Source organism: Macaca fascicularis, chromosome 19 (genome assembly GCF_037993035.2).
Source record: "Macaca fascicularis isolate 582-1 chromosome 19, T2T-MFA8v1.1".
In the NCBI taxonomy this organism is placed as follows: domain Eukaryota; kingdom Metazoa; phylum Chordata; class Mammalia; order Primates; family Cercopithecidae; genus Macaca; species Macaca fascicularis.
Genome location: NC_088393.1, coordinates 49,251,121 through 49,276,646, shown reverse-complemented (window position 1 = coordinate 49,276,646; position 25,526 = coordinate 49,251,121). Strand labels below are relative to the sequence as shown.

General features: G+C 52.9%; 2 protein-coding genes across 7 annotated transcripts in view; both read left to right on the top strand.

Annotated features, from left to right (window-relative positions):
• The first annotated feature begins 6 nt into the window (after positions 1-6).
• On the top strand, positions 7-23,317 carry DEDD2 (death effector domain containing 2). 4 transcript variants are annotated; one of them, XM_005589399.4, is made up of 5 exons: positions 7-1,892; positions 3,149-3,514; positions 4,896-5,015; positions 11,193-11,333; positions 22,091-23,317. In XM_005589399.4, exons 2-5 carry the CDS (start codon positions 3,187-3,189, stop codon positions 22,480-22,482), a joined length of 981 nt encoding a protein of 326 aa, XP_005589456.1. In that variant the 5' UTR covers positions 7-1,892; positions 3,149-3,186; the 3' UTR covers positions 22,483-23,317. The 4 variants fall into 4 exon arrangements, with proteins under 4 accessions (XP_005589456.1, XP_045235475.1, XP_045235477.1 ...); XM_045379540.2 differs by lacking the exon at positions 7-1,892 and adding an exon at positions 2,425-2,559; XM_045379542.2 differs by lacking the exon at positions 7-1,892 and adding an exon at positions 2,425-2,583.
• POU2F2 (POU class 2 homeobox 2) overlaps positions 22,458-25,526 on the top strand; it is a 110,905-nt gene continuing 107,836 nt past the window's right edge. For 2 of the 3 annotated variants that reach the window (XM_074023752.1, XM_045379502.3), the window contains exon 1: positions 22,458-25,173. The gene's annotated coding sequence lies outside the window, so the exon portion shown is untranslated. The other variant, XM_045379500.3, reaches the window with a different exon arrangement.

The following is a 25,526-nucleotide window of genomic DNA, read 5'->3' as shown; positions in this document are numbered from 1 at the left end:
CGCCCTGTGGGCGGGGCGCAGGGCGAGGAGAGGCGCCTGCGCAGTTCTCCGGGACGCTGTTGGGCCAAGCTTCGGAGAGTTCTGTAGACAGACGCGGGCAACCTTTGGTGAGCGTTGGGCTCATGGAGTGAACTGGGCGGCGGGAGACCTTGACAGAGGTGTCATTTCTTTTTTTTTTTTTTTTTTTTTTTTTTGAGACGGAGTCTCGCTCTGTCGCCCAGGCTGGAGTGCAGTGGCCGGATCTCAGCTCACTGCAAGCTCCGCCTCCCGGGTTCACGCCATTCTCCTGCCTCAGCCTCCCGAGTAGCTGGGACTACAGGCGCCGCCACCTCGCCCGGCTAGTTTTTTTTTTTGTATTTTTTAGTAGAGACGGGGTTTCACCGTGTTCGCCAGGATGGTCTCGATCTCCTGACCTCGTGATCCGCCCGTCTCGGCCTCCCAAAGTGCTGGGATTACAGGCTTGAGCCACCGCGCCCGGCCAGAGGTGTCATTTCAAAGCTGAAGAGACGGAGCATTTCTGAGAGTACAGCTTTAGAGCCCGACACACTTGGAGTTTCGCCTCTCCAGGCCTCAGTTTTGTTGGTGTGAAGTGAGCTTGAGTCACAGCCACCTCAAAGGTTGTTTAGGGGATTGGATGATATCACACATGCACAGAGCTCGTACACTGTAGGCGTCCACTACAACCCACTTAGCAAGACAGAATCCTTCAGTTTGTTAAATTGCTTTCCTATCTTTCCTACTCTTCGTTTGATTTAATGATAGTCCCTTACCAGGCCCTCCTTGTGAGTTTAGCCCAGGACTATGCTTCCGTAGCTTACCATTGCCATCCATTTGTTTCACAAGTAGGGAAACTGAGGCCCAGAGAGGGGAAGAGATTTTTTGGGGGCTTTGTTTGTTTGAGACGGAATCTCGCTCTGTTGCCCAGACAGGAGTGCAGTGGTACGATCTTGGCTCACCGCAGCCTCCGCTTCCCGGGTTCAACCGATTCTCCTGCCTCAGCCTCCCGAGTAGCTGGGCTTACCGGCATGCATCACCACGCCCGGCTAATTTTATATTTTTTGTAGAGACGGGGTTTCTCCATGTTGGTCAGGCTGGTCTTGAACTCCCGACCTCAGGTGATCTGTCCGCCTCGGCCTCCCAAAGTGCTGGTATTACAGGCGTGACCCACCGCGCCCGGCGTTTGTTTGTTTTTTGAGACAAAGTCTCGTCCTGTGGCCCAGGCTGGAGTGCAGTGGCACTATCTCTGCTCACTGCTCCCTGGTTCAAGTGATTCTCTTGCCTCAGCCTCCCAAGTAGTTGGGATTACAGGGGCGTGCCACCACGCCCGGCTAAGTACAGACAGGGTTTCACCATGCTGGCCACGCTGGTCTCGAACTCCTGGCCTCGTGTGATCCTCCCACCTCGGCCTCCCAAAGTGCTGGGATTACAGACGTGAGCTACCGTGCCCAGCCGATTCTTTTGAATTCACTGCTGCAGTTCAGGCAGAGCCAGTACTGGGCCAGTGCTAGGCAGGACCCAGGTTTCCCGACTCCCAAGAGGATTTAATTCCGGGGGTGAGAACCGGTCCAGGGAGGGGACTTGTCTCAAGCACATGCAGGCCCTGACTTTGAGTCACCTAAATGGGGGGCGTGGCGACCGTCACACACAAGGCCCCGCGGTAAGGGGACACGCATACACCACAGCCTAGACGCCGATTCCCCGAGAGACCCTCTCTAGTTGTTGCAAGTTAGGGAGCGGGTATCTGGGTGACCCCGGAGGGCAGAGATTGGAAGAGGTTACGGAGAGGCTGTTTTGGCTCTGGGTGGAGACGTCTGACTGTGATGGGGGTCGTGATGGACGCCATCGAGATGTGCACAGTCGGAATGGAGGGTTCTGCTGCCGCCTGGAAGGAGGTATCCGTCCTGAACGTGAGATGAGCGAGTTCCGGTTTTGATCAGGGGAAGGAACTTCTAGACTGGGGGCGGGATTTCCAGTTGGGATCACGAGACAGCACAGTTGAGATGTAGATCCCTGGCTGTCACTAGAAGTGAGGGACAATCTAATGGAGGAGTGCCCAGGACCAGATCATATAAGGCCTAGGAGTTACTGGGAGCCAGGAATGTAGTGATTGTGTTCCTTTGCCACGGGCAACTAGGGGCGGTGGTGATGTGGGCGTCTAGCTCGTGATCAAGAGGGGGCTGTAGTTAATGAGATGAGTAGTTACAACTACTCGTGACGTGGCGCTACATGGTCCCGGAGGCTTGAGTCACGGGCGGGAAGTAGGGACCTGGAACCGGGTACCACATACAGCCCCAAATGCGGCGCGCTCTCGCTCTGCGCAAGCGCAGCACCTGCGAACCAAGACGCTTCTGTTGGGGGCAGGTCAAGCGGCCCAGGAAGGGCGGGGCTTGGAGGCATCGTTCTGCGCATGCGCTTAAGGGGCGTGGCGGTCGCACCTGCGCGAGTTGGGGGAAGGAGGAGGGGCGAGGTGACGCAGGCGTAATAATAGAGAAGGTGCCAGAAAGATCCAAAACAAGTGGCTGCGGCCGTCGCCCAGGAGTCACCGGACGCCAGAATCTGGTGAGGATCCAGAGAGGCCTAATGGTGACTGGTGGCGGGTAGACAGGACCACCTGGGCTCTGGGAAGCAGGCGGGGCCGCCCTTGCAGGGCGAGGGGGTCGGGTTCGGACGATACCACCTGTGTGGAGCAAAGGGGCTGCCTGGGTCGCTCTTCCGTGGAGGGGGCAGAGGGTCATTTTCGGGCGGTACCACTTGCGTAGAGCCGGGGGACTCATCAGACGGTACCACTGGACGGAGCAACGGGGCTCGTCTGGGCAGTCCTACCCAGAGTCAGGGGCAGTCGGCAGGGAGCCCCGGGGTGGACCCCGAGGTTTCTTTGGGCCGCATCGTTTGGTCGGGTCCGGAGGCGAGCTCCGAACGTAGCACGGTGGGGGGGGGGGCAGAAGCAAAGCGGGCTCCGGCGTCCCGACCTGTTCTTAGGGGACCTCGGGCGGGACCATTCCCTCCCGGGGGAGGGGGAAACCGAGGCGGTTGGGGGTGCGGGAGCGGCCCTGCCCGGCGCGACTGGGCGGGGGAGACGCGCTGGCGGTGTGGGGTTCGGGCCTCCGCGTCGCTGACCACTGCCCCCTCCTCGCTGTGTGGGTTCTAGGCCGGGTTCTGAGCTTGTTCCGCCTCCCTCCCCCGGGAATGGCGCTATCCGGGTCGACCCCGGCCCCGTGCTGGGAGGAGGATGAGTGCCTGGACTACTACGGGATGCTGTCGCTTCACCGTATGTTCGAGGTGGTGGGCGGGCAACTGACCGAGTGCGAGCTGGAGCTCCTGGCCTTTCTGCTGGATGAGGCTCCTGGTGCCGCCGGCGGCTTAGCCCGGGCCCGCAGCGGCCTAGAGCTCCTGCTGGAGCTGGAGCGCCGCGGGCAGTGCGACGAGAGCAACCTGCGGCTGCTGGGGCAACTCCTGCGCGTGCTGGCCCGCCACGACCTGCTGCCGCACCTGGCGCGCAAGCGGCGCCGGCCAGGTACGGTTGAATGGGAGGGTGTCACACTTCCCGGGAGGAAAGGGCCTGGCTCCCGCTGGGCCTCCTGGTGCCTGCAGCTTATGTCCCATTCCACCACTCCCTCTTCCCACAATATCAATGAGAAACACAAGAGGAGGGAAGCATGGCTTTGGGAATTTGGCCACATCAGTGATGACGATTATGGCCACTGTTTACGGAGGACTTGTTTCATGTCAGGCACAGCTGTTAGCCCTTCATATGAACTAGTGCCTTATAGCCTCCCAGTAATCCCACAAGGAAGTCCTGTTACTGTCTTCACTGTAACCAGGAAAATAACAAGTTCAGAGAAGTTAAGCAGTTTGCACATGTAATAACAATCCTGTTTGCTGGGTCTAGGGGGTACAGGATGATGGGGCTGACAAGGTGTTTGTTCCATGAAGTTTAAGTTTAGTGGGACACTCAGACAGAGAACTTATTTTTAGATGCTGTTTTAGGAAGACTAAAAATAATGGAATAGAGAGAGTTGGGAGAGCAGCAAGGTGAAGGGAGGCTTTGTCCTGAGGCTGCACTGCCAGCCATGCATAGACCCCAGGGGAGAAAATGCCAGGGAGCATCCAAGGCCCGAGGTGGGAATTTGGCATCATCAGAGGCCAGTGTGGCAGGAGCAGAGGGGACCCAAGCTAGGGGAGAGAGGGAGGTAAGTTATGAAGGGGCTTGCAGAGACCGTAGCTGGAAAGTGTGGGAGCCAGAATTCAAACCCAGCCAGCTTGTCCCCAGAGTTGATGCCCTTAATCCTTGTGAAGGAAGTGCCCCTGGAGGATAGCAGTCTTGAGGTGAGAAGCTAGGAGGGGTTCAGGCTGCCAGTAGCCCTGTGCATGCCTAGACCAGGCCTTTGTCTGGGTTGCTAAAGGGGCAGTGGCTAGTTTGGGGAGGGGGGATTATGGCCTTCCCTGGCCCAGAGTAAGCCCATAGGATTTAGATAAGCAGGAGAAGGACAGCTCTAGGGAAGAGCTGACAGCGTTTTTGGATATCTATGTCTGAACATTAGGCTCTAGAAGAGAAGATTTGCAGAGCCTGCACAGAGGCCTGCTTACTCCTTGGGGAGAGCTGGGGGCAGTTGATGCCAAGGCAAAGGGCCATTACAAAGACCCTGACCATGACTATTAACAGAATAACCTTGACAGTTTGAGCTGCCATAGACATGGGTTAGATTGCCCCAAGTGGTGATGAGTTCTCTGTCTCAGGAGGCATCTGAGCAACCTCTGCAGGAGGTGTTTCAGAATGAGTGGGTATTTGGGCTCTGACTTCTGGGGAACTTAGGCACCCCGTGGTGCAGGCATTCTTCCCAGAGTGGGAATTAGTGCCAGGAGACTGAATGCTTCTTCCTGTTCTCTTCCTCCAGTGTCTCCAGAACGCTATAGCTATGGCACCTCCAGCTCTTCAAAGAGGACAGAGGGTAGCTGCCGTCGCCGTCGGCAGTCAAGCAGTTCTGCAAATTCTCAGCAGGGTCAGTGGGAGACAGGTGAGCCCAGCTAGGTGGGTGTGATGGCCGTATCCCTCTTTTCCTTATGAACTGTGCCTATCAAGGAAGGGGCCTGAGGGGTTATTCTGTCTCATTTTCACTGTGTGTGTGTATTATATGTATGTGTGTGTTTTTATTGCTACAAATACTGTGTTCTGAAGCAACATATAGAATTGTTGCACATGGTTTCATATTTCTTTTAAATGGTATTACATTGTGGGTATTACTCTGCACCTGGTGGTCTTTCTAGATGTGTCTGAGATTTATTCATGCTATCTCCAATTGTTTTCTTTTAATTGCCATGCCCCAATTAACTTATTTATTCTCCTCACCGCCCCTAATTTTTTTTTTCTGTTTGTTTTTTTCAAGATAGGGGCTTGGTCTGTCACCCAGACTGGAGTACAGTGGTGAAATCATAGCTCTCTGCAGCCTTGAACTCCTGGGCTCAAGCTGTCTTCCCTCTTCAGCCTGTTAAGTAGCTAGAACTACAGGGGCATGCCACCGTATCTGGCTAATTTTTTCATCCTTTATAGAGATGGGGTCTTTCCCTTGTTGCCCAGGCTGGTCTTGGACTCCTAGCCTCAAGCCATCCTCCTACCTCAGTTTCCCAAATTGCTCGATTACAGACATGAGCCATCATGCCCAGCCACCCCTATTTGGTTTTTTTGTTTGTTTGTTTTGAGACAGAGTCTTGCTCTGTCGCCCAGACTGGGGTGCAGTGGCGCAATCTCGGCTCACTGCAAGCTCCACCTCCCGAGTTAATTGCTTTCTCCTGCCTCAGCTTCTCGAGTAGCTGGGACTATAGGTGCCTGCCACCATGCCCAGCTAATTTTTGGTAGAGATGGGGTTTCATATGTTAGCCAGGATGGTCTCGATCTCCTGACCTCGTCATCCGCCCGCCTTGGCCTCCCAAAGTGCTGGGATTACATGCATGAGCCACCGCGCCCGGCCTGGTTTTTTTTTTTTTTTTTTTTTTTTTTTTTGAGGCAGAGTCTCAATCACTCAGGCTGGGGTGCAGTGGTGCAATCTCTACTCACTGCAACCTCTGCCACCCAGGTTCAAGCAATTCTCCTGCCTCAGCCTCCCAAGTAGCTGGAACTATAGGCGTGTGACAGCATGCCTGGCTAATATTTTTGTATTTTTAGTGGAGATGAGGTTTCACTATGTTGCCCAAGCTGGTCTTGATCTGCTGGTCTCAAGAAGTCTGCCCACCTGGGCCTCCCAAAGCGCTGGGATTACGGGCATGAGCCACCGCGCCCTGGCCACCTCTCTTTTTTTCTTTTTATTATGTGAAATTTCAAACATAGAAGTTGAAAGATTAGTACAGTTAACATCTTCCACTTAGGTTCAGTAACTGTTAAGATTTTCCTACTTTTGCTGTATGTGTATATGTAATTCTGGATTTTTTGTTGAACCCTTTGAAAGTAAATTACAAGGCCGGGCGCAGTGGCTCAAGCCTGTAATCCCAGCACTTTGGGAGGCCGAGGTGGGTGGATCACGAGGTCAGGAGATCGAGACCATCCTGGCTAACACGGTGAAACCCCGTCTCTACTAAAAATACAAAAAACTAGCCGGGCGTGGTGGCGGGCGCCTGTAGTCCCAGCTACTCGGAGGCTGAGGCAGGAGAATGGCGGGAACCCGGGAGGTGGAGCTTGCAGTGAGCCGAGATCGGGCCACTGCACTCCAGCCTGGGCCACACAGCGAGACTCTGTCTCAAAAAAAAAAAAAAAGAAAGAAAGTAAATTACAGACATCAGGATGCTTTACCCCTAAATTAGGCATCCATGGAGAATAAGGATGTTTTCCTTTACCACTTTAAGACCATTATACCTAAGAAAATAAACACAAATTCTCTAATATTCTAACAGTCAATTTTCACATATCCGCAGATTGTGGGGCCGTTCAGAATCTGTTCATAGTTGAGTTGGCATGCATTCCGTTGTTATGTCTCCTTAGTTTCCTCCCGTAGTGCAGAAACTGTCCCTATACCCCATACCTTTTTCTTTTTCCTGTAACATTGATTTATTCACCCTAGCAGGCCGGTGGTTTTGTAGAATGTCCTGATTGTTTATCTATTTCCTGATGGAGTCATTTAACTCGTCCCTCTTTCCCTTACATTTCTTATTAAATGGGAATTGTGTCTGAGGCTTGGTTAGATTCAGTTTATACGTTTCTGGCAGGAATAATCCTTGGTTGCTGCCATCTAGTTCATACTGGAGTACATCCCCAGGCATGTATGGCCTGGCTTTTCTGATGTGGGAAAATTTGATCACCTGGTTAAGCGATTGTCTGCCATGTTTGTCCATTGAGAAGGGACGTTTAGTTCTCGTGGTTAGTAAATAGTCTATGAGATGATACTTTGGCACGTCCTGTTCCCTAATAGCCATTTACTCAGTGGGTTTCACATGTGTGAGCTCCTTCTGAATCAGTTATCACATTGGTGTTTATAAAATGGTGATTTTTCTAATTCTTTTTCTTTTTTCTTTCTCTTTCAAGAGGTATTCCCCCAATGCCCCTTTGAGTTTGAGTGTCACTATAGACCCGTACGCTATTTACGGACTTGTTACAGTCAGTCAGTCTTCTGAAGGTTCCAGTTGGCTAGCCTCTTGTGTCTTCTTCATGTGTTTATATTGTTCTTTGGGTGCTTCCTGCTTTGTGGCACTGCAAGATGTCCTGGGCTCACTTTGAACTTTCCCTTCCCCACCCTAGAATCAGCTGTTTTTCAAGGAAGCTGTAGTATTTAGAGACCAAAACCTGGGTGCTGAGTGTGTATATTGTTTCTAGGTTCTTTCAGTGAATAGTGCTAGAGACTTTACTTTTCAAAAAGTTTCTGTTAGTATTTTAAATTTAAGATTAACATCATAGCCATGTTTGGTGGCTTATGCCTGTAATCTTAGTGCTTTGGGTGGCTGAAGCGGGAGGATTGCCTGAGGCCAGGAGTTCGAGATCAGCCTGGGCAATATAGTGAGACCCTCTGTCTAAAAAGGTAAAAAACCTGGCTGGGTGCAGTGGCTCACACTTGTAGTCCCAGCAGTTTGGGAGGCTGAGGCGGGTGGACTGCTTCAGCCCAGGCATTTGAGACCAGCCTGGGCAACATGGCAAAACCCTGTCTCTATAAAAAATACAAAAAATTAGCCTGGCATGGTGATGTGTGTGTGTAGTCCCAGCTACTCAGGAGGCTGAGGTAGGAGGATTGCTTGAGTCAGGGAGGTGGAGGTTACAGTGAGCTGAGATCACGCCACTGCACTCCAGTCTGGGTGACGGAGCAAGACTCTGTCTCAGAGAAAAAAAAAATGAGCTGGGTGTGGTGGCATGCCACTGGTCAATAGAAGGAGACCCAGACTCTAAACAAAGAAACAAGAACGTTACAAAGACTTTTTTTTGAGATGGAGTCTCACTCTGTCACCCAGGCTGGAGTACAGTGGCGCCATCTCAGCTCACTGCAACCTCTGCCTCCCAGGTTCAAGCGATCCTCCTGTGTCAGCCTCCCGAGTAGCTGGGACTACAGGCACACACCACCACATCCAGCTAATGTATTTTTAGTATTTTAGTAGGAACGGGGTTTCACCATGTTGGCCAGGCTAGTCTTGAACTCCTGACCCCAGCTGAACTGCTTGCTTTGGCCTCCCAAAGTGCTGGGATTATATGTGTGAGCCACTGCTCCCAGCCAGACTTTTTATTATTATTATTTTGAGAAAGAGTTTCACTCTTGTTGCCCAGGCTGAAGTGCAATGGCATGATCTCGGCTCACTGCAACCTCTGCCTCCCGGGTTTAAGCAATTCTTCTGCTTCAGCCTCCTGAGTAGCTGGGATTACAGGCATGTGCCACCACGCCCGACTAATTTTGTATTTTTAGTGGAGACGGGGTTTCTCCATGTTGGTTAGGCTGGTCTTGAACTCCCGACTTCAGGTGATCCGCCCGCTTTGGCCTCCCAAAGTGCTGGGATTACAGGCGTGAGCCACTGCACCTGGCCCCAGCCAGACTTTTTTATACTAAAAGTCTTTCCTCTTAATAATACTGTGATGTGGATTTGTTTGATTTATTTTACAATGGTAATTAAATAGCATCAAAATAACAAAGTCAGTACAACTGCTGACTATATCTAGTGAATGAAACTTAGATTTTATTTGTGTTTTTTGTTCTCTGAGCATATCCCATTGAGATTTTACAGTCAGAATGTTCTTCAAGTTACTTGAATAATCTTTCATCTGATTATTCATGTTACCAATTATGTATACAATCCCCTTCCTCCCTCCCTCCCTCCCTTCTTCCCTTCCTTCCTTCCTTCCTTTTCCTTCTCTTCTTCCTTCTCCCTTCAAGGGTCTAGCTCTGTTTCCCAGGCTGGAGTCCAGTGGCGCAAACATTGCTTACTGCAGCCTAGACCTCCTGGACTCAAGCAGTCTTCCCACCTCAGCCACCCAAGTAGCTGGAACTACAGGCACGTGCCACCACACCTGGCTAATTTTTTTTTTTTTTTTAGTAGAGACGGATTTTTCCATGTTGCCCCAGGTTCCAGGTTGGTTTTGAACTGCTGGGCTGTAGGCTGCGATTACAGACATGAACCACAGCATCCGACCAGGTTCATTTTCTTCTGTGTTTAATTTTCTTTTTTTTTTTTTTTTTTTTGAGACAGGGTCTCACACTGTTGCTCAGGCTGGAGTGCAGTGACACAATCTTGGCTCACTGCAGCCTCCGGCTCCCAGGTTCAAGCAATTCTCCATCCTCAGCTTCCCCAGTAGCTGGGATTACAGGTGAGCACCAACATGCCCAGCTGATTTTTGTATTTTTTGTAGAGACACGTTTCACCATGTTGGTCAGACTGGTCTCAAACTCCTGATCTCAAGTGATCCACCCACCTCGGCCTTCCAGAAGTGCTGGGATTATAGGTGGGAGCCACCGCATGCCTGGCCTGTTTGTGTTAATTTTATGGTTTATTTCTTTTAACTTTTTAAATGTGTAAATCGGTTACATGAGTCAAAAGTCAAAACTGAAGCATGGGGCCGGGCTTGGTGACTCAACGCCCATAATCCCAGCACTTCGGGAGGCCAAGGCAGGTGGATCACTTGAGGTCAGGAGTTCCAGACTGGTCTGGCCAACATGGTGAAACCCATCTCTACTTAAAATACAAAATTAGCCAGTTGTGATGGCAGACACCTGTAATCCCAGCTACTCGGGGGCATGAGGCAGGAGAATTGCTTGAACCTGGGAGGCAGAGGTTGCATTGCGCCACTGCACTCCAGCCTGGGCAACAAGAGTGAAACTCGATCTCAAAAAAAAAAAAAACAACAAAAAAACAAATATGAAAAGTGTTTTTTGACCAGGCACGGTGGCTCACGCCTGTAATCCCAGTACTTTGGGAGGCCGAGGCGGGCGGATCACAAGGTTAGGAGATGGAGACCATCCTGGCTAATGCTGTGAAACCCCGTCTCTACTAAAAAATACAAAAAATTAGCCGGGCGTGGTGGTGGGCGTCTGTAGTCCCACCTACTTGGGAGGCTGAGGTGGGAGAATGGCGTGAACCCGGGTGGTGGAGCTTGCAGTGAGCCGAGATGGTGCCACTGCACTCCAGCCTGGGAGACAGAGCGAGATTCTGTCTCAAAAAAAAAAAGAAAAAAAAAAGAAAAGTGTTTTTAGACATGTCATTTCTACTGTTGGGTGCCCGTCACCCCCAGTTCATTCATTTCTAGTCTGTGCTTCCAGTGTTTCATTTTGCAAATATATATAATCTTAATTTCTTTCTTTTCTTATGCAAAGTACAGCACATTGTACACACTTATTTGTATCTTGCTTTAAATCCTTAAACAGTCTATCTTGGAGATCTCCCTATATTCCTGTTTTTTCTTGCCAGATATGTTGTTCCCAGGTTTTCATCGTGATAAACAATGCCCTGGTGGCGGTTGTCGTGTTTGTCTCCTGGTGTAAGTGTGCAGAGATTTCTCTAGGGTCCCATCACACCTGGAGTGGGCCTGCTGCAGCATGGTAGGGTGTATTCATGTGCCCTTCCTAGATGATACTAGTTGGTACTCTTCATCTTTTAGAAAGGGCCACTGAAGAAGGGAGGCAGAGTGGCTCACTCGGGCTCAGCACCAAGAACACCTTGAGTTATTTTCCAGGCATACAGCTGGGCACTCTAGCTGTCATCCTAGTCCTCAACTTGCCCCATTTTTTTCTCCTCAGGCTCCCCCCCAACCAAGCGGCAGCGGCGGAGTCGAGGCCGGCCCAGTGGTGGTGCCAGACGGCGGCGGAGAGGGGCTCCAGCCGCACCCCAGCAGCAGCCAGAGCCCGCCAGACCTTCCTCCGAAGGCAAAGTGACCTGTGGTAGGTGTCTGCAGGCCTTGGCAATGCGTGCCCCGGGCGGGCTACAGAGGGTGGGAGAAATGAGCATTTTTCTGGGGCATATGACACACTTGGCAGATGGGTGGCAGCTCTCGTTCACCACAGTGGAATTCTTGTCCTTTCTCTTGTCATCTTGCCTGTCTGCATCCTATCCATCGTTGAAGGATCAGATCTTGTGCCACCTCCTTCAGGAAGCCTTTCCTGACAACCCCCTGCCCTAGTTTCAGTTGTGTATTCAGTAAACATCTGCCTGGGTTTACTTATTCAGACGTTTCTTGTGCAGTGGCAGCATATCACAGGCTAAAAAAACGACGATCCTGGATCAGGCTGCCTGATTTACATCCTGGTCTTGGCACTTAAATAAGTTGTCCAACCTCAGGCCAGTAATTGAACCTCTCTGCCTCAGTTTCATTTCATTTCTTTTTTTTTTTTTTTGAGACGCTGTCTCTCAGGCTGGAGTGCAGTGGCGTGATCTTGCCTTACTGCAACCTCCGCCTCCTGGGCTCAGCAGTTCTCCTGCCTCAGCCTCCCAAGTAGCTGGGATTACTGGCACCCACTGCCACACCCAGCTGATTTTTGTATTTTTAGTAGAGACGGGTTTCACCATGTTGGCCAGGCTGGTCTCGAACTCCTGACATCAAGTGATGCACCTGCCTCGGCTTTCCAAAGTTCTGGGATTACAGGTGTGAGCCACCGCGTCCAGCCATCCACCTCAGTTTCCACATCTGTAAAGTGAGGCTGATAATCGCCTCCCTGTTTGGATTGTTGGGAGAAAACAGATTTACCCACGGTATGCCTGGAGCAGCGCCCAACCTGGCACACGCTGTACGAGGGTTTATTGTTCTCACTGTTGCTGCGCAGTATGCCTGGGGCAGGAGTGCTGCAGCGAGGGTTCCCGATCTTATGGAGCTGGCCTAGTCAGGTGACCAGTGAGACTGAAGATCATTTTAGACAATGATAAGCGCCACGAAGAGAGGGTGGGAGCATGTCTAGGAGCCAGGCTGGGGCCGGAGCAGCTGGGCCTGGAGGACCACGGCAGGGATGACAGTTTGGATTTTATTCCATGCACCAGGCACTGTCAATGGGTTTTGAGCAGGAGGGTGACATGATGTGATACCTCTTCAAGGAACTCTAACTCCATCTGGAAAATCAGTTATTAAGCAAGTTAGGGTTTTCAAAGTGTTTAGCACGCACTGGGCATCTAGTAGGTGCTCTGCTAGGTGTGTGTTAAGTAGATTAATCGCTTGAAGAGGCTGTGAGGTCTGCAGAGAAGGACTGGGCAGAGGTCTGGCCTGGGGGTCGTGTTGGAGAGGGTGAGAAGTGACCTAGGAAGTAAAGAAGGGCACTGGCCATAGGGCTGACTGTAGACACAGTGGATTGGGGACTCTGCTGTGAGACTACTTTGACCTTGCCCTTGAGAAATTCCACTTGGTCCTGTGGGGAGGACACAGCCATGAGCACCCCCTCAACTGTAGTACTCCTTTGTCTAGTTGGGCAGCCTTTGGAAACACAGAAGGGATCAAATATGGTCTTCGAGCTCTCAGGCTGCAGAGAAGACAGATCAGAAAAGTGGCAGCGAGGCTGGTGTGACAAGTGGCACAGGCATCGTGAGTGCAGGGGCTCTGGCGTGTGCAGGGAGTCCCCTGACCAGCCCCAGTTTCCTTGTGGAGGTGCCATGTCTAGAACAAGCTCAAGGAAGCTGGAAGAGGAGCTGGAAAGGGTGATCCTGGCAGAGTGACTTATGTGTGCAGTCCCTAGCCGGATGTGGTCAGGGCTGAGTCTGTCTGGAGCAGAGGCTTTGTGGGTGAGAGCGGGTTGAGATGAAGCAGGCAGGGGGCCTTGAAGGTTTGGATTTTATTCCAGGGGGCGGTGGGTGGGGGAGCCATAGAAGGGTTTATTTGTTAATTCCTTTATCCAGTTTTTATTAGTGAGTATCTTCTCTATACCAAGCACTGTTCCAGGCACGGAGGGCACAGAATTGGACCAGGTGAAGAAATTCCTCAGCCTCCAGAAGTTTACATTATAGTGGGCGAGACAGATAACTCGAAAATAAGCCAGCATAGCAGATGGCATCAGCTAGTGACAAGTGCCCTAATGAAACATGAGGCTAGGGGTGGTGCTGAGCCCCTGTGGAGGGCTGAGGCTGCTGAGGGAGGGGAGGAGGCACTGGGGGAAGCGGCAGGTGCTCAAGGTGGAAGGGTTCAGTGGAGGAGGCCAGTGTGGAAGCCGGAGGTCAGGCGGCCTAGTTGGAGCTGGTGAGATGCTGGCGTGTCCCGTCTTCCAGGAGACCTTGGCCTGGAGGTGCTTCCTTCTGCCATCTGCAGAGCTTTCTCCAGCCCACAAAGCATGCACACCTGCCCCCTCCTAGTGCCCATGATGGCCCTCCAGGGAGTGGGCATCATGCCCACTTTGTAGATGAGGCAGCAGATACCTGTGCTGGGTGCTGTCAGAAGGAACAGACCTAGAGAGCCAGCCCTAGGTCCAGGCAGCTACGCGGGCTTGTGGGGCAGAGTTTGAGGGGGTGGTTGCCTGGTGTGACTCCCCTTCGAATCAGCCAGTAATTCCCAGAGCCACCAGGCTGGCTGGGCAGGTGAGGGAGTCATTGCCTCAAGGAAGACAGGAACAGACCAAGGGAGGCTTCGAATGTTTCCCGAGGCGAGGAGGTTGTTAACCAGGGCATGGCTAGGCCTCTGTGGGAGATGGGTGAGCAGGTCTGACTGCTGACTCACCGGGCAGGGTGGGGCTGGAGTGAGGTTCTCCCCATCTGGGCTCCTGTTTTTCCCTCTGGAAAATGGGATGGCGGCCAGGCACAGTGGCTCACGCCTGTAATCCCAGCACTTTGGGAGGCCGAGGCGGGCGGATCACGAGATCAAGAGATGGAGACCATCCTGGCTAACCCGGTGAAACCCCGTCTCTACCAAACACACACACACACACACACACACACACACACACACACACACACAAAATTAGCAGGGCGTTGTGGTGGGTGCCTGTAGTTCCAGCTACTCAGCAGGAGAATGGAGTGAACCCAGAAGGCAGAGGTTGCAGTGAGTCGAGATCGCACCACTGCACCACTACAGCCTGGGCGACAGATACAGGCTCCGTCTCCAAAAAAAAAAAAAAAAAAAAAAAGGGATGGCTTACTTTTAGAGAGGCCAAATGCCAGAGGTGGAAGGCCTGACTGAAGAAGAGGCCTGCCATTCTTAACTCCTCCTCAGCTGTGATACCTGTGACTCCCCGCCAGCTGCCCTCCATTGAGGGATAGAACTAGACAAACTCCCAACTGCCTGAGACAGTGAGGAAGGGCACCTTGGTGGTCCTAGGCTTGGACACAGGACATCTGAGCGACCGTGTCCTTCTCAGGGTCTGTGGTGGGCACTACACACCTGGCCGTGAGTTCTCAAGACAGCCGTTGAGGTGGGGTGACATCTTGCAAAGGAAGAGGCATGCTCAGGGAAAGGCAGTCACTAGTCTCAGTGGCAGGGGGCAGAGCTGGACTGAAACTTGGGTTTGTTTATTTGTTTATTCCATATGTATTTATAGAGTGTTTAGTATTGGCTAGGTTAGCAGGGATGGGAGGCCCTGCCCTCATTGAGCTTGTGTTCTGGCGGGAGAAAGCCAAGGGAGAGATTTCAGACGTCAGGGAAAGGATGTTCCCGATGGAGAGGACAGCGGGAGCACAGGCCCAAGTGGGACGTGCCAGTGCTCAAGCGAAGCGTGGAGGATGGCAAGGAAACTGGCAGGAATGGAGGAGACCCCTAGGAGAGGGAACCAGGGCAGATCCTGCGGGGCCTGGGTTTTGCATTTCTTTTAATTATGGAAAGCAGTTGGAGGATTTGAATGACAGGATCAGTTTTGCTTCTCCCCTGCAATTTTTTTTTTTTTTTTTTTTTAAATTATGAGACAGGGTCTCAGTCTGTCGCCCAGGCTGGAGCACAGTGGCTCAATCTCAGCTCACTGCAACCTCCGCTTCCCAGGTCAAGTGATTCTCCAGCCTCAGACTCCTGAGTAGCTAGGACTGCAAACATCACCCACCATGCCTAGCTAATTTCTGTGTTTTTTTTTTTTAGAGGCAGGGTCTTGCCCTGTTGCCCAGGCTGGTCTTGAACTCCTGAGCTCAAAGCGATTCACCTGCCTTGGCCTCCCAAAGTGCTGGGATTACAGGCATGAGCCACCGCCTGGCCCCTGCAATTTTTTCTGTGGAAAATATACCAAAGTGAATAGACTAGCTTCAGCCATTGTCAACTCATGACTGATCTCAACTTAGGATAATTAGGAATTTTGGAGTCAATTCTGGTTGCCCTATGATGTCATCTGTAGATGTTTCACTGTGTATTTTGTTTTTGAGATGGAGTTTTGCTTTTGTTGCCCAGGCTGGAGTGCAATGACACGATCTCAGCTCATTGCAACCTCTGCCTCTTGGGTTGGAGTGATTCTCCTGCCTCAGCCTCCCGAGTAGCTAGCATTACAGGCATATGCTATCACACCTGGCTAATTTTGTATTTTTAGTAGAGATGGGGTTTCTCCATGTTGGTCAGGCTGGTCTCGAACTCCCGACCTCAGGTGATCTGCCTGCCTCGGCCTCCCAAAGTGTTGGGATTACAGGTGTGAGCCACTGTGGCTGGCCAAAGATAAAAATAGGGTTTCACACCAAAAAAGATTAATAACTCCTTACTATCAAATATCTGATCAGTGCTCAGATTTTCAGTTGTCTCATAAGTGTAGGTTCTCTGAAGTCTGTCCTTTCCCCTACCATCTGTCTTTCTCTGCCTTGCATTGTATTTTTTGAAAGCAGTTGTCCCGTAGCATTTCCCGAAGACTGGATTTTGCTGACTGTATCCTGCAGTAGGGTTGATCAGTGTGTTCTACCCTGTCTTTTGTATTTCCTGAAGATTGGAAGTAGGGTCTGGAGAGGCTTGATCAGATTCTGGTTTGATGTTTTGTTTTCCTCAAGCCTGCTTCTGAGGGTGTGTTGTGCCCCTCCATCAGGAAGCAGGTGATGGCTGCTTATCCCTCTCTGGAGTTGGAGGCAGCTTCTCCTCATTGCCTCAAATCAGTAGTTCAGTAGGAGTTGAAGAACTTTCCATTTGACATGATGATGCTGGCTTTGTTGTGGAGAAGAGATGAGTGAGGCAAGCCAGGATGCTGGGAGGGGTCCCACCATTGTCCAGAGGGGGCTGGTGCTGGTCCTGGTGTGGTGGCAGGGGCAGGTGTGGGGTCTCTCCACTGAAGCACATTGGCCACCTCTCTCCAGCAAGGCTGGAAGCCCTCCAGTACTGTGGAAGCACAGGTCCTCTTTTTCCCCAGCCCACCTGTGTTAGTTCATTTTTGTGTTGCTATAAAGAAATACCTGAGACTGGGCCGGGCGCGGTGGCTCACGCCTGTAATCCCAGCACTTTGGGAGGCCGAGGCGGGCGGATCACAAGGTCAGGAGATCGAGACCACGGTGAAACCCCGTCTCTACTAAAAATACAAAAAATTAGCCGGGCGCGGTTGTGGGCGCCTGTAGTCCCAGCTACTCGGGAGGCTGAGGCAGGAGAATGGCGTGAACCCGGGAGGCGGAGCTTGCAGTGAGCTGAGATCGCGCCACTGCACTCCAGCCTGGGCTGGGCGACAGAGCGAGACTCCGTCTCAAAAAAAAAAAAAAAAAAAAAAAAAAAGACCTGAGACTGTGTAATTTGTAAAGAAAAGAGGTTTATTTGGCTCACGCTTCTTCAGGCTGTATAAGAAGCATGATGCCAGCATCTGCTTCTGTTGAGGACCTCCGGAAGCTTCCACTCATGGTGGAAGGCCAAAGGGAGCTGGCTTGTCACATGGCAAGAGGTGGGGGGTGGGGGAGCTGCCACACACTTAACCAGCGGTCACGGGAAATACCAGAGCAAGAACTCACTCGTCATCAAGGGATTCATGAGGGACCCAGCCCCATGATCCAACACCTTCCATCAGGCCCCACCTACAATATTGGAGTCACATTTCAGCATGAGATTGGGAGAGAACTCACATCCAAACCTGATCACCACCCAACTAGGAACTCTTGGAGGGAGGACTTGAATGAAGTTCATCTCTGGGCTCCCAGACACACCCAGCCCAGGACCTGCTCCCTCGAACTTCGCCCTGGTCCCCCACTGAGTAGCCCATTTCACTTGATGTCCCATCTGCCCCGAAGAGAGACTGGTGAGGTGGGGGTGGGGGACAAAAGGGTGCCGGGCCCACCTGCGTGGAGGAAGCAGGAGCAGCTCTCCTCTCTAGGAAGGCGTGGCACCTGCCCCTGCCCTCCCAGGGACAGGGAACTTTTCCCCACAGCTGCCAAAGTGGAAAAGATGCAGCCAGCTCCCGGTCCAGCACACATGGTGCTGGATACTCTTCCCGCCTCCCTACTCAGGGCCACACTGGACAGTTCCTCCACTGCTCTCCGTGTCTATTGCTCTCATCCTGGACAGCCACTTGTGACCCTTCCCCACCTGCTGCCGTGGCCCTGTTTCTACTCACCTGCCACTTCACAGCACAGCTGGAGTCGCCCCTAAGTCAGCAGGTCCTGCCTCTTGTCCTCTCTGCATGCCTGGCCTTCCTGGCCTCCCCTCTTTCCTTGCATTCAGCCCCAAATTATCACAATAGCCCCATGTGGGCGGCTGCTAGGGGGAGCCTTGTTTTACACAGGAGGCCACCGAGGTGCAGAGAGGTGTGGTCACCTCCAGAGGCCGTAGAATCTTGAGTCTGCTGGCGATTGGGATTGAGATCAGCCTCCCTGACCTGGCTGCCAGTTCTCCTCTAGTGCCCTTCTGCCCTCCACGTTCCTGCCACACCGGCCCCTCAGCCTGTGCAGGCCTGAAGTTCATTTTCTCTCTGGACTTCCATGAATGCTCATCTCTCCTGAGAATGCCATTCTTTTTTTCTCTCTTGTTTTTCTTTCTAAACCTACTTGTCCTCCTTCACATTTTACTTCAGATGTCATTTTCTAGAGAGATCTCTGATCCTTTCAATCTGAACTATAACTTGCTCTGTCTCATTTTCTCTGCTGGCCCTCAGATGTCTTTTAGTTGTGTATTTGATGTGTATGGTTCTGTGTGAGGTAGCAAACAGGATGGGGTAGTTAAGAGCGCAGATGCAGGAACCAATACTTCAGGTAAAATTCCAGCTCTGCCATTTCCTGTCTGGTGGCCTTAGGCAGGTGACTCAACTTGTGTGCTTCAATGTCCCCATCTGCAGAAAAGGGATAATAACAGCATCACCTCATAAGGTTGTGGGGACAATCCAAGGGGTCGGCAGATGTGAAGTATGTAGTACTGTGCCAGCCCATAGTAAAAGCTATATGCAGGTGTCACCTGTTGTGATTATTTTGGGGAGGGGTAAAGCACATGATTGGGTGCTAAGGGTGGAGCAGAGGCTCAGAGAAGGCTCACCTTCTCCTATTGCCTGGTGGCACCTCCCTGTCTTTTCCCTGTGCACCATGATCATGCTTTCCAGCTCAGAGGTGGGAGTGTGGTCTGCTGAAGGATTTGCTCATCTGTAAACGGGGCTGATGAAGTGCTCTGAGGATTAGATGGGCTGAGAGAGGAAAGCCCTTGAGTAGAGCCTGGCTTGTGGGGAGTGCTTCCTAACTGAGGGTTACACGTCTCCCCGTCCCACTTGTGGCAGGTCCCTCGTGTCACTGTAGCATGCTTGGCATTCATGAAATATCTGTTGAATAAGAGATTGAGGCCAGGCGCGGTGGCTCACGCCTGTAATCCCAGCATTTTGGGAGGCCGAGGCGGGCGGATCACAAGGTCAGGAGATCGAGACCATCCTGGCTAACACAGTGAAACCCCCGTCTCTACCAAAAATACAAAAAAATTAACCAGTCGCAGTGGTGGGCGCCTGTAGTGCCAGCTACTCCGGTGGCTGAGGCCGGAGAATGGCATGAACCCACGAGACGGAGCTTGCAGTGAGCCGAGTTCATGCCACTGCACTCCAGCTTGGGCAACAGAGCGAGACTCCGTCTCAAAAAAAAAAAAAAAAAAGATTGAACGGGGGCACAGAGATCTGCTCTGGCCTTGTCCCTTTCCCCTGTCCACTGTGACATGGTAGGGGCTCTGGGTGAATTGAGAATTTACACCAGAGGTTCACGCTGGGGAGAAGGACGAACTGAGAGAGGACTCAGCTCACTAGCTGAGCCTTGGCAAGTGTTCTGGATGGAGGAGGTAGACAGGTCATTTTCTGAGTAAGGGTCTTGTTGGGAACATTTTCTTGTGACTCGAGTGCAGGGTATGGGGGGACATGGGAGGGGTTGGAGGAGTCCAAGGAGGAGGTTGGCTTAGGGACCCATGAGAGAGAGGTGAAGGCCTGGGTGAGGGCCATAGTGGTAGGGAGGTGGGTGTCGAAATTACAGTTCCTGTTTTTGGGAGCCTTCTTTGTCGTAGGGCTGTGAGTCAAGCATTTTACGAGTTGCCTCATTTAATCCTTGTGACCTCAATGTGCAGCAGGGACCTCTTGTTTGTTTGTGTGTCAGATGGGGAAACAGGTTCAGAGAGGTGAGGTCACATGCCCAAGGCCCCACAGCTTAGAGAGTGGCAGAGCTGGGACTCACCTCAAGGTCTGTAGGACTCTGCCACCCTGCCCTGCCTCTGTGGCCAGCCACCCCTGTGTGGCCTGGAACAGGCGCTGCTTCTCCCAGCCCCCTGCTTTCCCACCCACATTGATTGAGGTCATGGCCAGTTGCTTACTGGAGTCAAGGACTCAGTCAAGGACCTGGTCCTCTGGATGGAGACAGCTGGGCCTGAATGCCGTGGGAGGGCCCGGGGGCTGAGGCCGGGCAGGCTTCCCTGGGCATTGAGTGGAGAGGATGGGGTTCCCCTAGAGCCAGAAAGAGGAAGGGTTTGGGGTGGGAGGAGGAAGTGGGCAGGGCTGTGAGGTTGTCTTGGGGAGCAGGGGCCCTGCCTTCTCTTTTCTGCTCAGTGGCTGACATGGTCTATGAAAGTTGAAGGGAGCCACAGCATGAGACGTTCCCTCCCAGAGCCTCGTTTCCTTATCTGTCAAGTGGGCTAACGGTGGCCCCTGCCCCACAGGGCTGATTCTACTGCATCCCCAAGGGTCAGGTAATTGGCATATCAGAGGGGTTGATGGCTGCCATTCCAGGAGCACCCCTTGGACGCTGTGTGCAGTGTTAGCTTGTTCCTTTCCATCCATTGCTCTTTTTAATCTTCTTAACAGCTCCTCACAGCAGGAATTGTCCCCTTGTTTAGGCAGGAACCCATGCTCAGAGAGGTTGTGACTTGTCACAGGTCACACTGCTAAAGGCTCCTGTGTGGGAATCCACTTCATTAATTGAGGAGCCTACTCTCAGGGACATAGGAGGTTAAATGACCTCTGTCAGGCACTGCCATTGCCTGGCCATGTGACCTTGGGTGAGTCACTTCATTTCTCTTGGCCTCCATTTCTTCATCTGTAAGTTGGAGGTAATAGGGCCTGTCCCACAGGGTCATTTGTAGGTTAAATGAGTTTCTGTGATTCAAGTACTTGGTGTAGCGCCTGGCAGATAGTCAGCACTCTGAAAGTGTTGGCTACTGCTATTTCTGGCTCACAGCTAATCCTCAGGACAGCCTCACTGGGTGTGTAGAGAGAATTGGGGTACTGTCTCTAGCCCAGGTGATGGGTGGGAATTCAGAAATCCTGGAAGAGAGGTGGTAAGCGAAGTTCATGATTACAGGATAGCCTCAGAAGTCCAGTGTCCTGTCCCCTGTGCACAGCTGCCACCTCATTTGGGCATATGTGGGGACAGCTGTGACAGAAACCAACTCAAACTGGCTTTAGCAAAAAGGGGAGTTGAGTGTAGCTGAAAATCCAGCTACGATCATGGGCTAATGTGATGACCTCAGGAATCTTTTTCTCTCCGCGGCTGGCCCTATGTAGGCTTCCTTCTCTCCTCTTGGCACAGTGGCCCCCAGCAGCTCTGGGCTTCCAGCCCATCATCTTAGTAGCTCTGTGGCAAGAGAGCACCTGACTCCCAGTAGAGCCAGCACAGGTCCAGCCGCAAGCCTCCCTGGCCTGGTCAGGACCCTGCGCGTCCGCAGTGGTGGCTCAGGTGCATGGGAGGGATGGGGATGTGGCTGGCACCATGTGAATCTCATTATTTGGGGGCTGGGTGTGAGGCTGGTTGCCTAAAGGCAAGTCCTTTAGTTCATGCATTAGTTCTTCACAAATACATATTGAGCCCCCACTGTGTGCCACAGTTACACAAGTGAACAAAACAGACAAAAACCCTTTCCTTCCTGTCATCTGTCTCTCCACACTGAGTGTAGAGACAGATGATGACCAGATAGTAACTGACAGAGGAGGTTAGAAGGTGATAAGTGCCTTGGACAAAAATGGAGCAGGGTGTGGGACCTGGTGTGCTGTGGAGAGGGCTGGGTGGGTGGTTACAGTTGTAAATAGGTTGGTCTAGGTGGGCCTTGTTGGAAAGGTGGCTTTTGATCAAAGACCTGCAGGAAGAGAGGGAGCAAGTGTTGTGCAGATCAAGGGAAAGAGCACCCCTGGCAGGGGAGAGGCTTGTTGGAGCAGTGAGGAGGTGGTGGGGCTGGAGAGGAGGAGGATGTACTTGGTCAGGGAACCCACAGAGCTGGGGAGGCTGTGTCAGGACTAGGGTGTGGCTACCGGAAGTGGGTGGAGGGAGAAGGCTGGAGGGAGGAAGGGTGGTGGTGGTCCCCGTAAGCAGTGTGTCTAGTGTTGGCCCCCTCCCTGACAAATCCCTCCTTCCCCTGCAGACATCCGGCTCCGGGTTCGAGCGGAGTACTGCGAGCATGGGCCGGCCTTGGAGCAGGGCGTGGCATCCCGGCGGCCCCAGGCGCTGGCTCGGCAGCTGGATGTGTTTGGTCAGGCCACCGCGGTGCTGCGCTCAAGGGACCTGGGCTCCGTGGTTTGTGACATCAAGTTCTCAGAGCTCTCTTATCTGGACGCCTTCTGGGGCGACTACCTGAGTGGCGCCCTGCTGCAGGCCCTGCGGGGCGTGTTCCTGACTGAGGCCCTGCGAGAGGCTGTGGGCCGGGAGGCTGTTCGCCTGCTGGTCAGTGTGGATGAGGCTGACTATGAGGCTGGCCGGCGCCGCCTGTTGCTGATGGAGGAGGAAGGGGGGCGGCGCCCGACAGAGGCCTCCTGATCCAGGACTGGCAGGACTGATCCCACCTCTGAGTCTCTGGGCCACCTTCTCCTGGGAAGACGACCATCTCTACCCCTAGAGGACTGTCACTCCAGCATCTCTGAGGACTTCGACAGGACCAGGACAGCAGGCCCCTTGACAGCCCCTCCCACAGGATGTGGGCTCTGAGGCCTAAACCATTTCCAGCTGAGTTTCCTTCCCAAACTTCTCCTACCCCCAGGTGTGCTCCCTTAGCCTCTGGAGGCAGGGGCTGGGCCTGTATCTCAGAAGGGAGGGGCACAGCCACACATTCACCAAAGGCCCCTGCACATTGTATCTCTGATCTTGGGCTGTCTGCACGCTCACAGGTGCACACACTTGCTCATGCTCACACTGCCCCTGCTGAGATCTTCCCTGGGCCTCTGCCCTGGCCTGCTTCCCAGCACACACTTTGGCCTAAGGGCTTCTCTCTCAGGACCTCTAATTTGACCACACCCAACCTGGGCTTCAGCCACACCAGTGGGCACTGGAGCTGGGGTGCACATGGGGCCTGCTCACCTTGCCCACACATCTCCAGCCAGCCAGGGCCCTGCCCAGCTTCAATTTACAGACCTGACTCTCCTCACCTTCCCCCTGCTGCCCAGAGCTGGACATAGACTTGCACTTGGACTGTCATCTGGAGTGTCACACGGGAGTGTTGTGGCAGCATCAGACCAAGGCCTACTGTTGCACATGGGGCCAAAACCAGTAAACAGCTGCCTTCTTTGAAAGGGAATGCAAAGGCTTTGGGGGTAATGGAAAAGATCTTTTACAAATGATACCAATTAAACTGCCCTGGAAAGGGCATAGGTGGGCATCGGCCTCTCTAGGACTCTTTATTTATTATTTAATTTAAAATTTTTTTAGAGTTGAGGGTCCTGCTATGTTGCCCAGGCCAGCCTCAAGCTCCTGGGCTCAAGCGATCCTCCCGCCTCAGCCTCCCAAGTAGCTGGGACTACAGGTGCCTGTCACCACGCCCAGCTTTTGGACCACAGTAGGCTGGGGGAAGGAGTGTTCCTGGCCCAGTGTTAGGGGCTGGAGCTTGGACAGGATGCTGGACCATATGCCAGCTGATAACCACATGCTTGTCTTCCCTCCGGGCCTCAGTCTTCTCATCTGTCAAAGGAAGAAATAGAATATTGCCTCGGAGTCAGAAACTCTTCCAACCATCTTCACACATGCTTTGCTCCTATATGTCCTTAGGGGCTCCCAGAATTTTTTTTTTTTTTTGAGACGGAGTCTCGCTCTGTCGCCTAGGCTAGTGTGCAGTGATGCGATCTCGGCTCACTGCAAACTCCGCCTCCCGAGTTCACGCCATTCTTCTGCCTCAGCCTCCTGAGTAGCTGGGACTACAGGTGCCTGCCACCACACCTGGCTAATTTTTTGTATTTTTAGTAGAGACAGGGTTTCACTGTGTTAGCCAGGATGGTCTCGATCTCCTTACCTTGTAATCCGCCCACTTTGGCCTCCCAAAGCGCTGGGATTACAGGCATGAGCCACCGCACCCAGCTGCTCCCAGGATTTTTAATTTGTTCCGTGAGGTAGGCCAGCTACACCCAAAGCTGATGGAGCCCCTAAGCTTTGGAAATGGAAAAGATAGGCAGCCAGGTGTTCTCTGCCTGGAATTCATCTCCACGTGGCTCCCTACTGGTCACACCTTCTGGCCATTGACCTTCTCTTCACCTGGGTCTCTTCTTTCGGAGGCCAAACACTTCCTCCTGCTGTTCTGTGGCTCCAGCTGAGGTTGTGGCCTCTTGCCCTTCCCCCACCCCTCGTGTAAGGGCTCAGGAACTCAAGTTTCTCTTACTCAATACTCAGGGTTTTCCTTCCTGAGGGGGAAGGGACTCAGGGGTGGGGAGTGGGGGGTAGGGTGGCAGGGATTTCCAAGGCTGCCTTTCCTGCAGGGAGGGATACCACTGCCCACATCTTGGAGCCTGTCCTGGAACTTCAACCTGTCTTAATGTGCAGGAGGGGAGTGGCAAAGACTAGTCCTGAGTCCCATCCAGGAGCCAAGGCCTGGCCCAGCCAGCTGCTATGTGATCCCAGGTTCTGCCTTGACCCTCTGTGGGAGGAAGCTGAGTTCCACCGGACACCTACTCAAGGTCTATTTAGCCCTCAGCCACGCTGTGGGATTTTAAAGCCATGTTTGATGTGAAATGAACTGAGAGAGGGCAGATGATTTACCTGAGAGGTGGGAGCATTGACATGGAGAGTACCTTAGTGACTGCAGTTAGGTGAGGCATGAGGTGGGGATTCCACTCCCTTGCCCTGACCCTTCCATTTTCATGACCTAAGGCTGAGGCTGTCCTCTAGGTGGGGTTACCTGTGTTTGGGCTCTCAACTACTGGGCTAGATTCTAGGACCTGCCATTCCCTTGAGCCCCTAGCCCCTGGCTTTTCTCCTGGCCTCATTTGAATACGGCTCCTACCTCAAGGCTGGACACATTTCCGGCTCTGCCCCCTGCTTCCGTTCCACGTTGTTGGCCCCACCCCATTCTCTGGGCCACCTCCCCCCAGCCCTGTTCAGCCCCGGACCCGCCCAGCACGTGCCTGCCGGAAGTCAGGAGGGCCAACCTTGAAGCTGAAGGGATCTGCGCTGGGGAAGTGCATTTGGCGGGAACTGCGAAGCAGAGGCTCGGGCCTCCAGAGCGCAAGCGCCGTGGAGCTCGCCTGAGTGAGTCAGAGTGCCGGCGAGGCGCGCGGGGGTGAGGGACAGACCCTCGGGGCTCAGAAGTGGGTCAGATCTGAGCCCGGAGAACAACCCAGGGAGCTTCGGGGGTAGAGAAACAGGATCGTGTGGAGACAGGGCGTGCAGCCACGGGAGATCGGAGCCCACGGGAGATGTGGGAGGCCGGCGTGGCCCCACAGAGGAGCGGAACCTTGAGCCGGCCCATGCGGGCTGAGCGGGAGTTCCGCAGAGTGACGGGGCATTCCGGGCACGGGACAGCCTTTGCTGGAATTTCTCGGCCCTTGCAAAGGTCTCGGGATGTGCCTGAATGGGATATAGTCAGACGGACAGAGTAAACG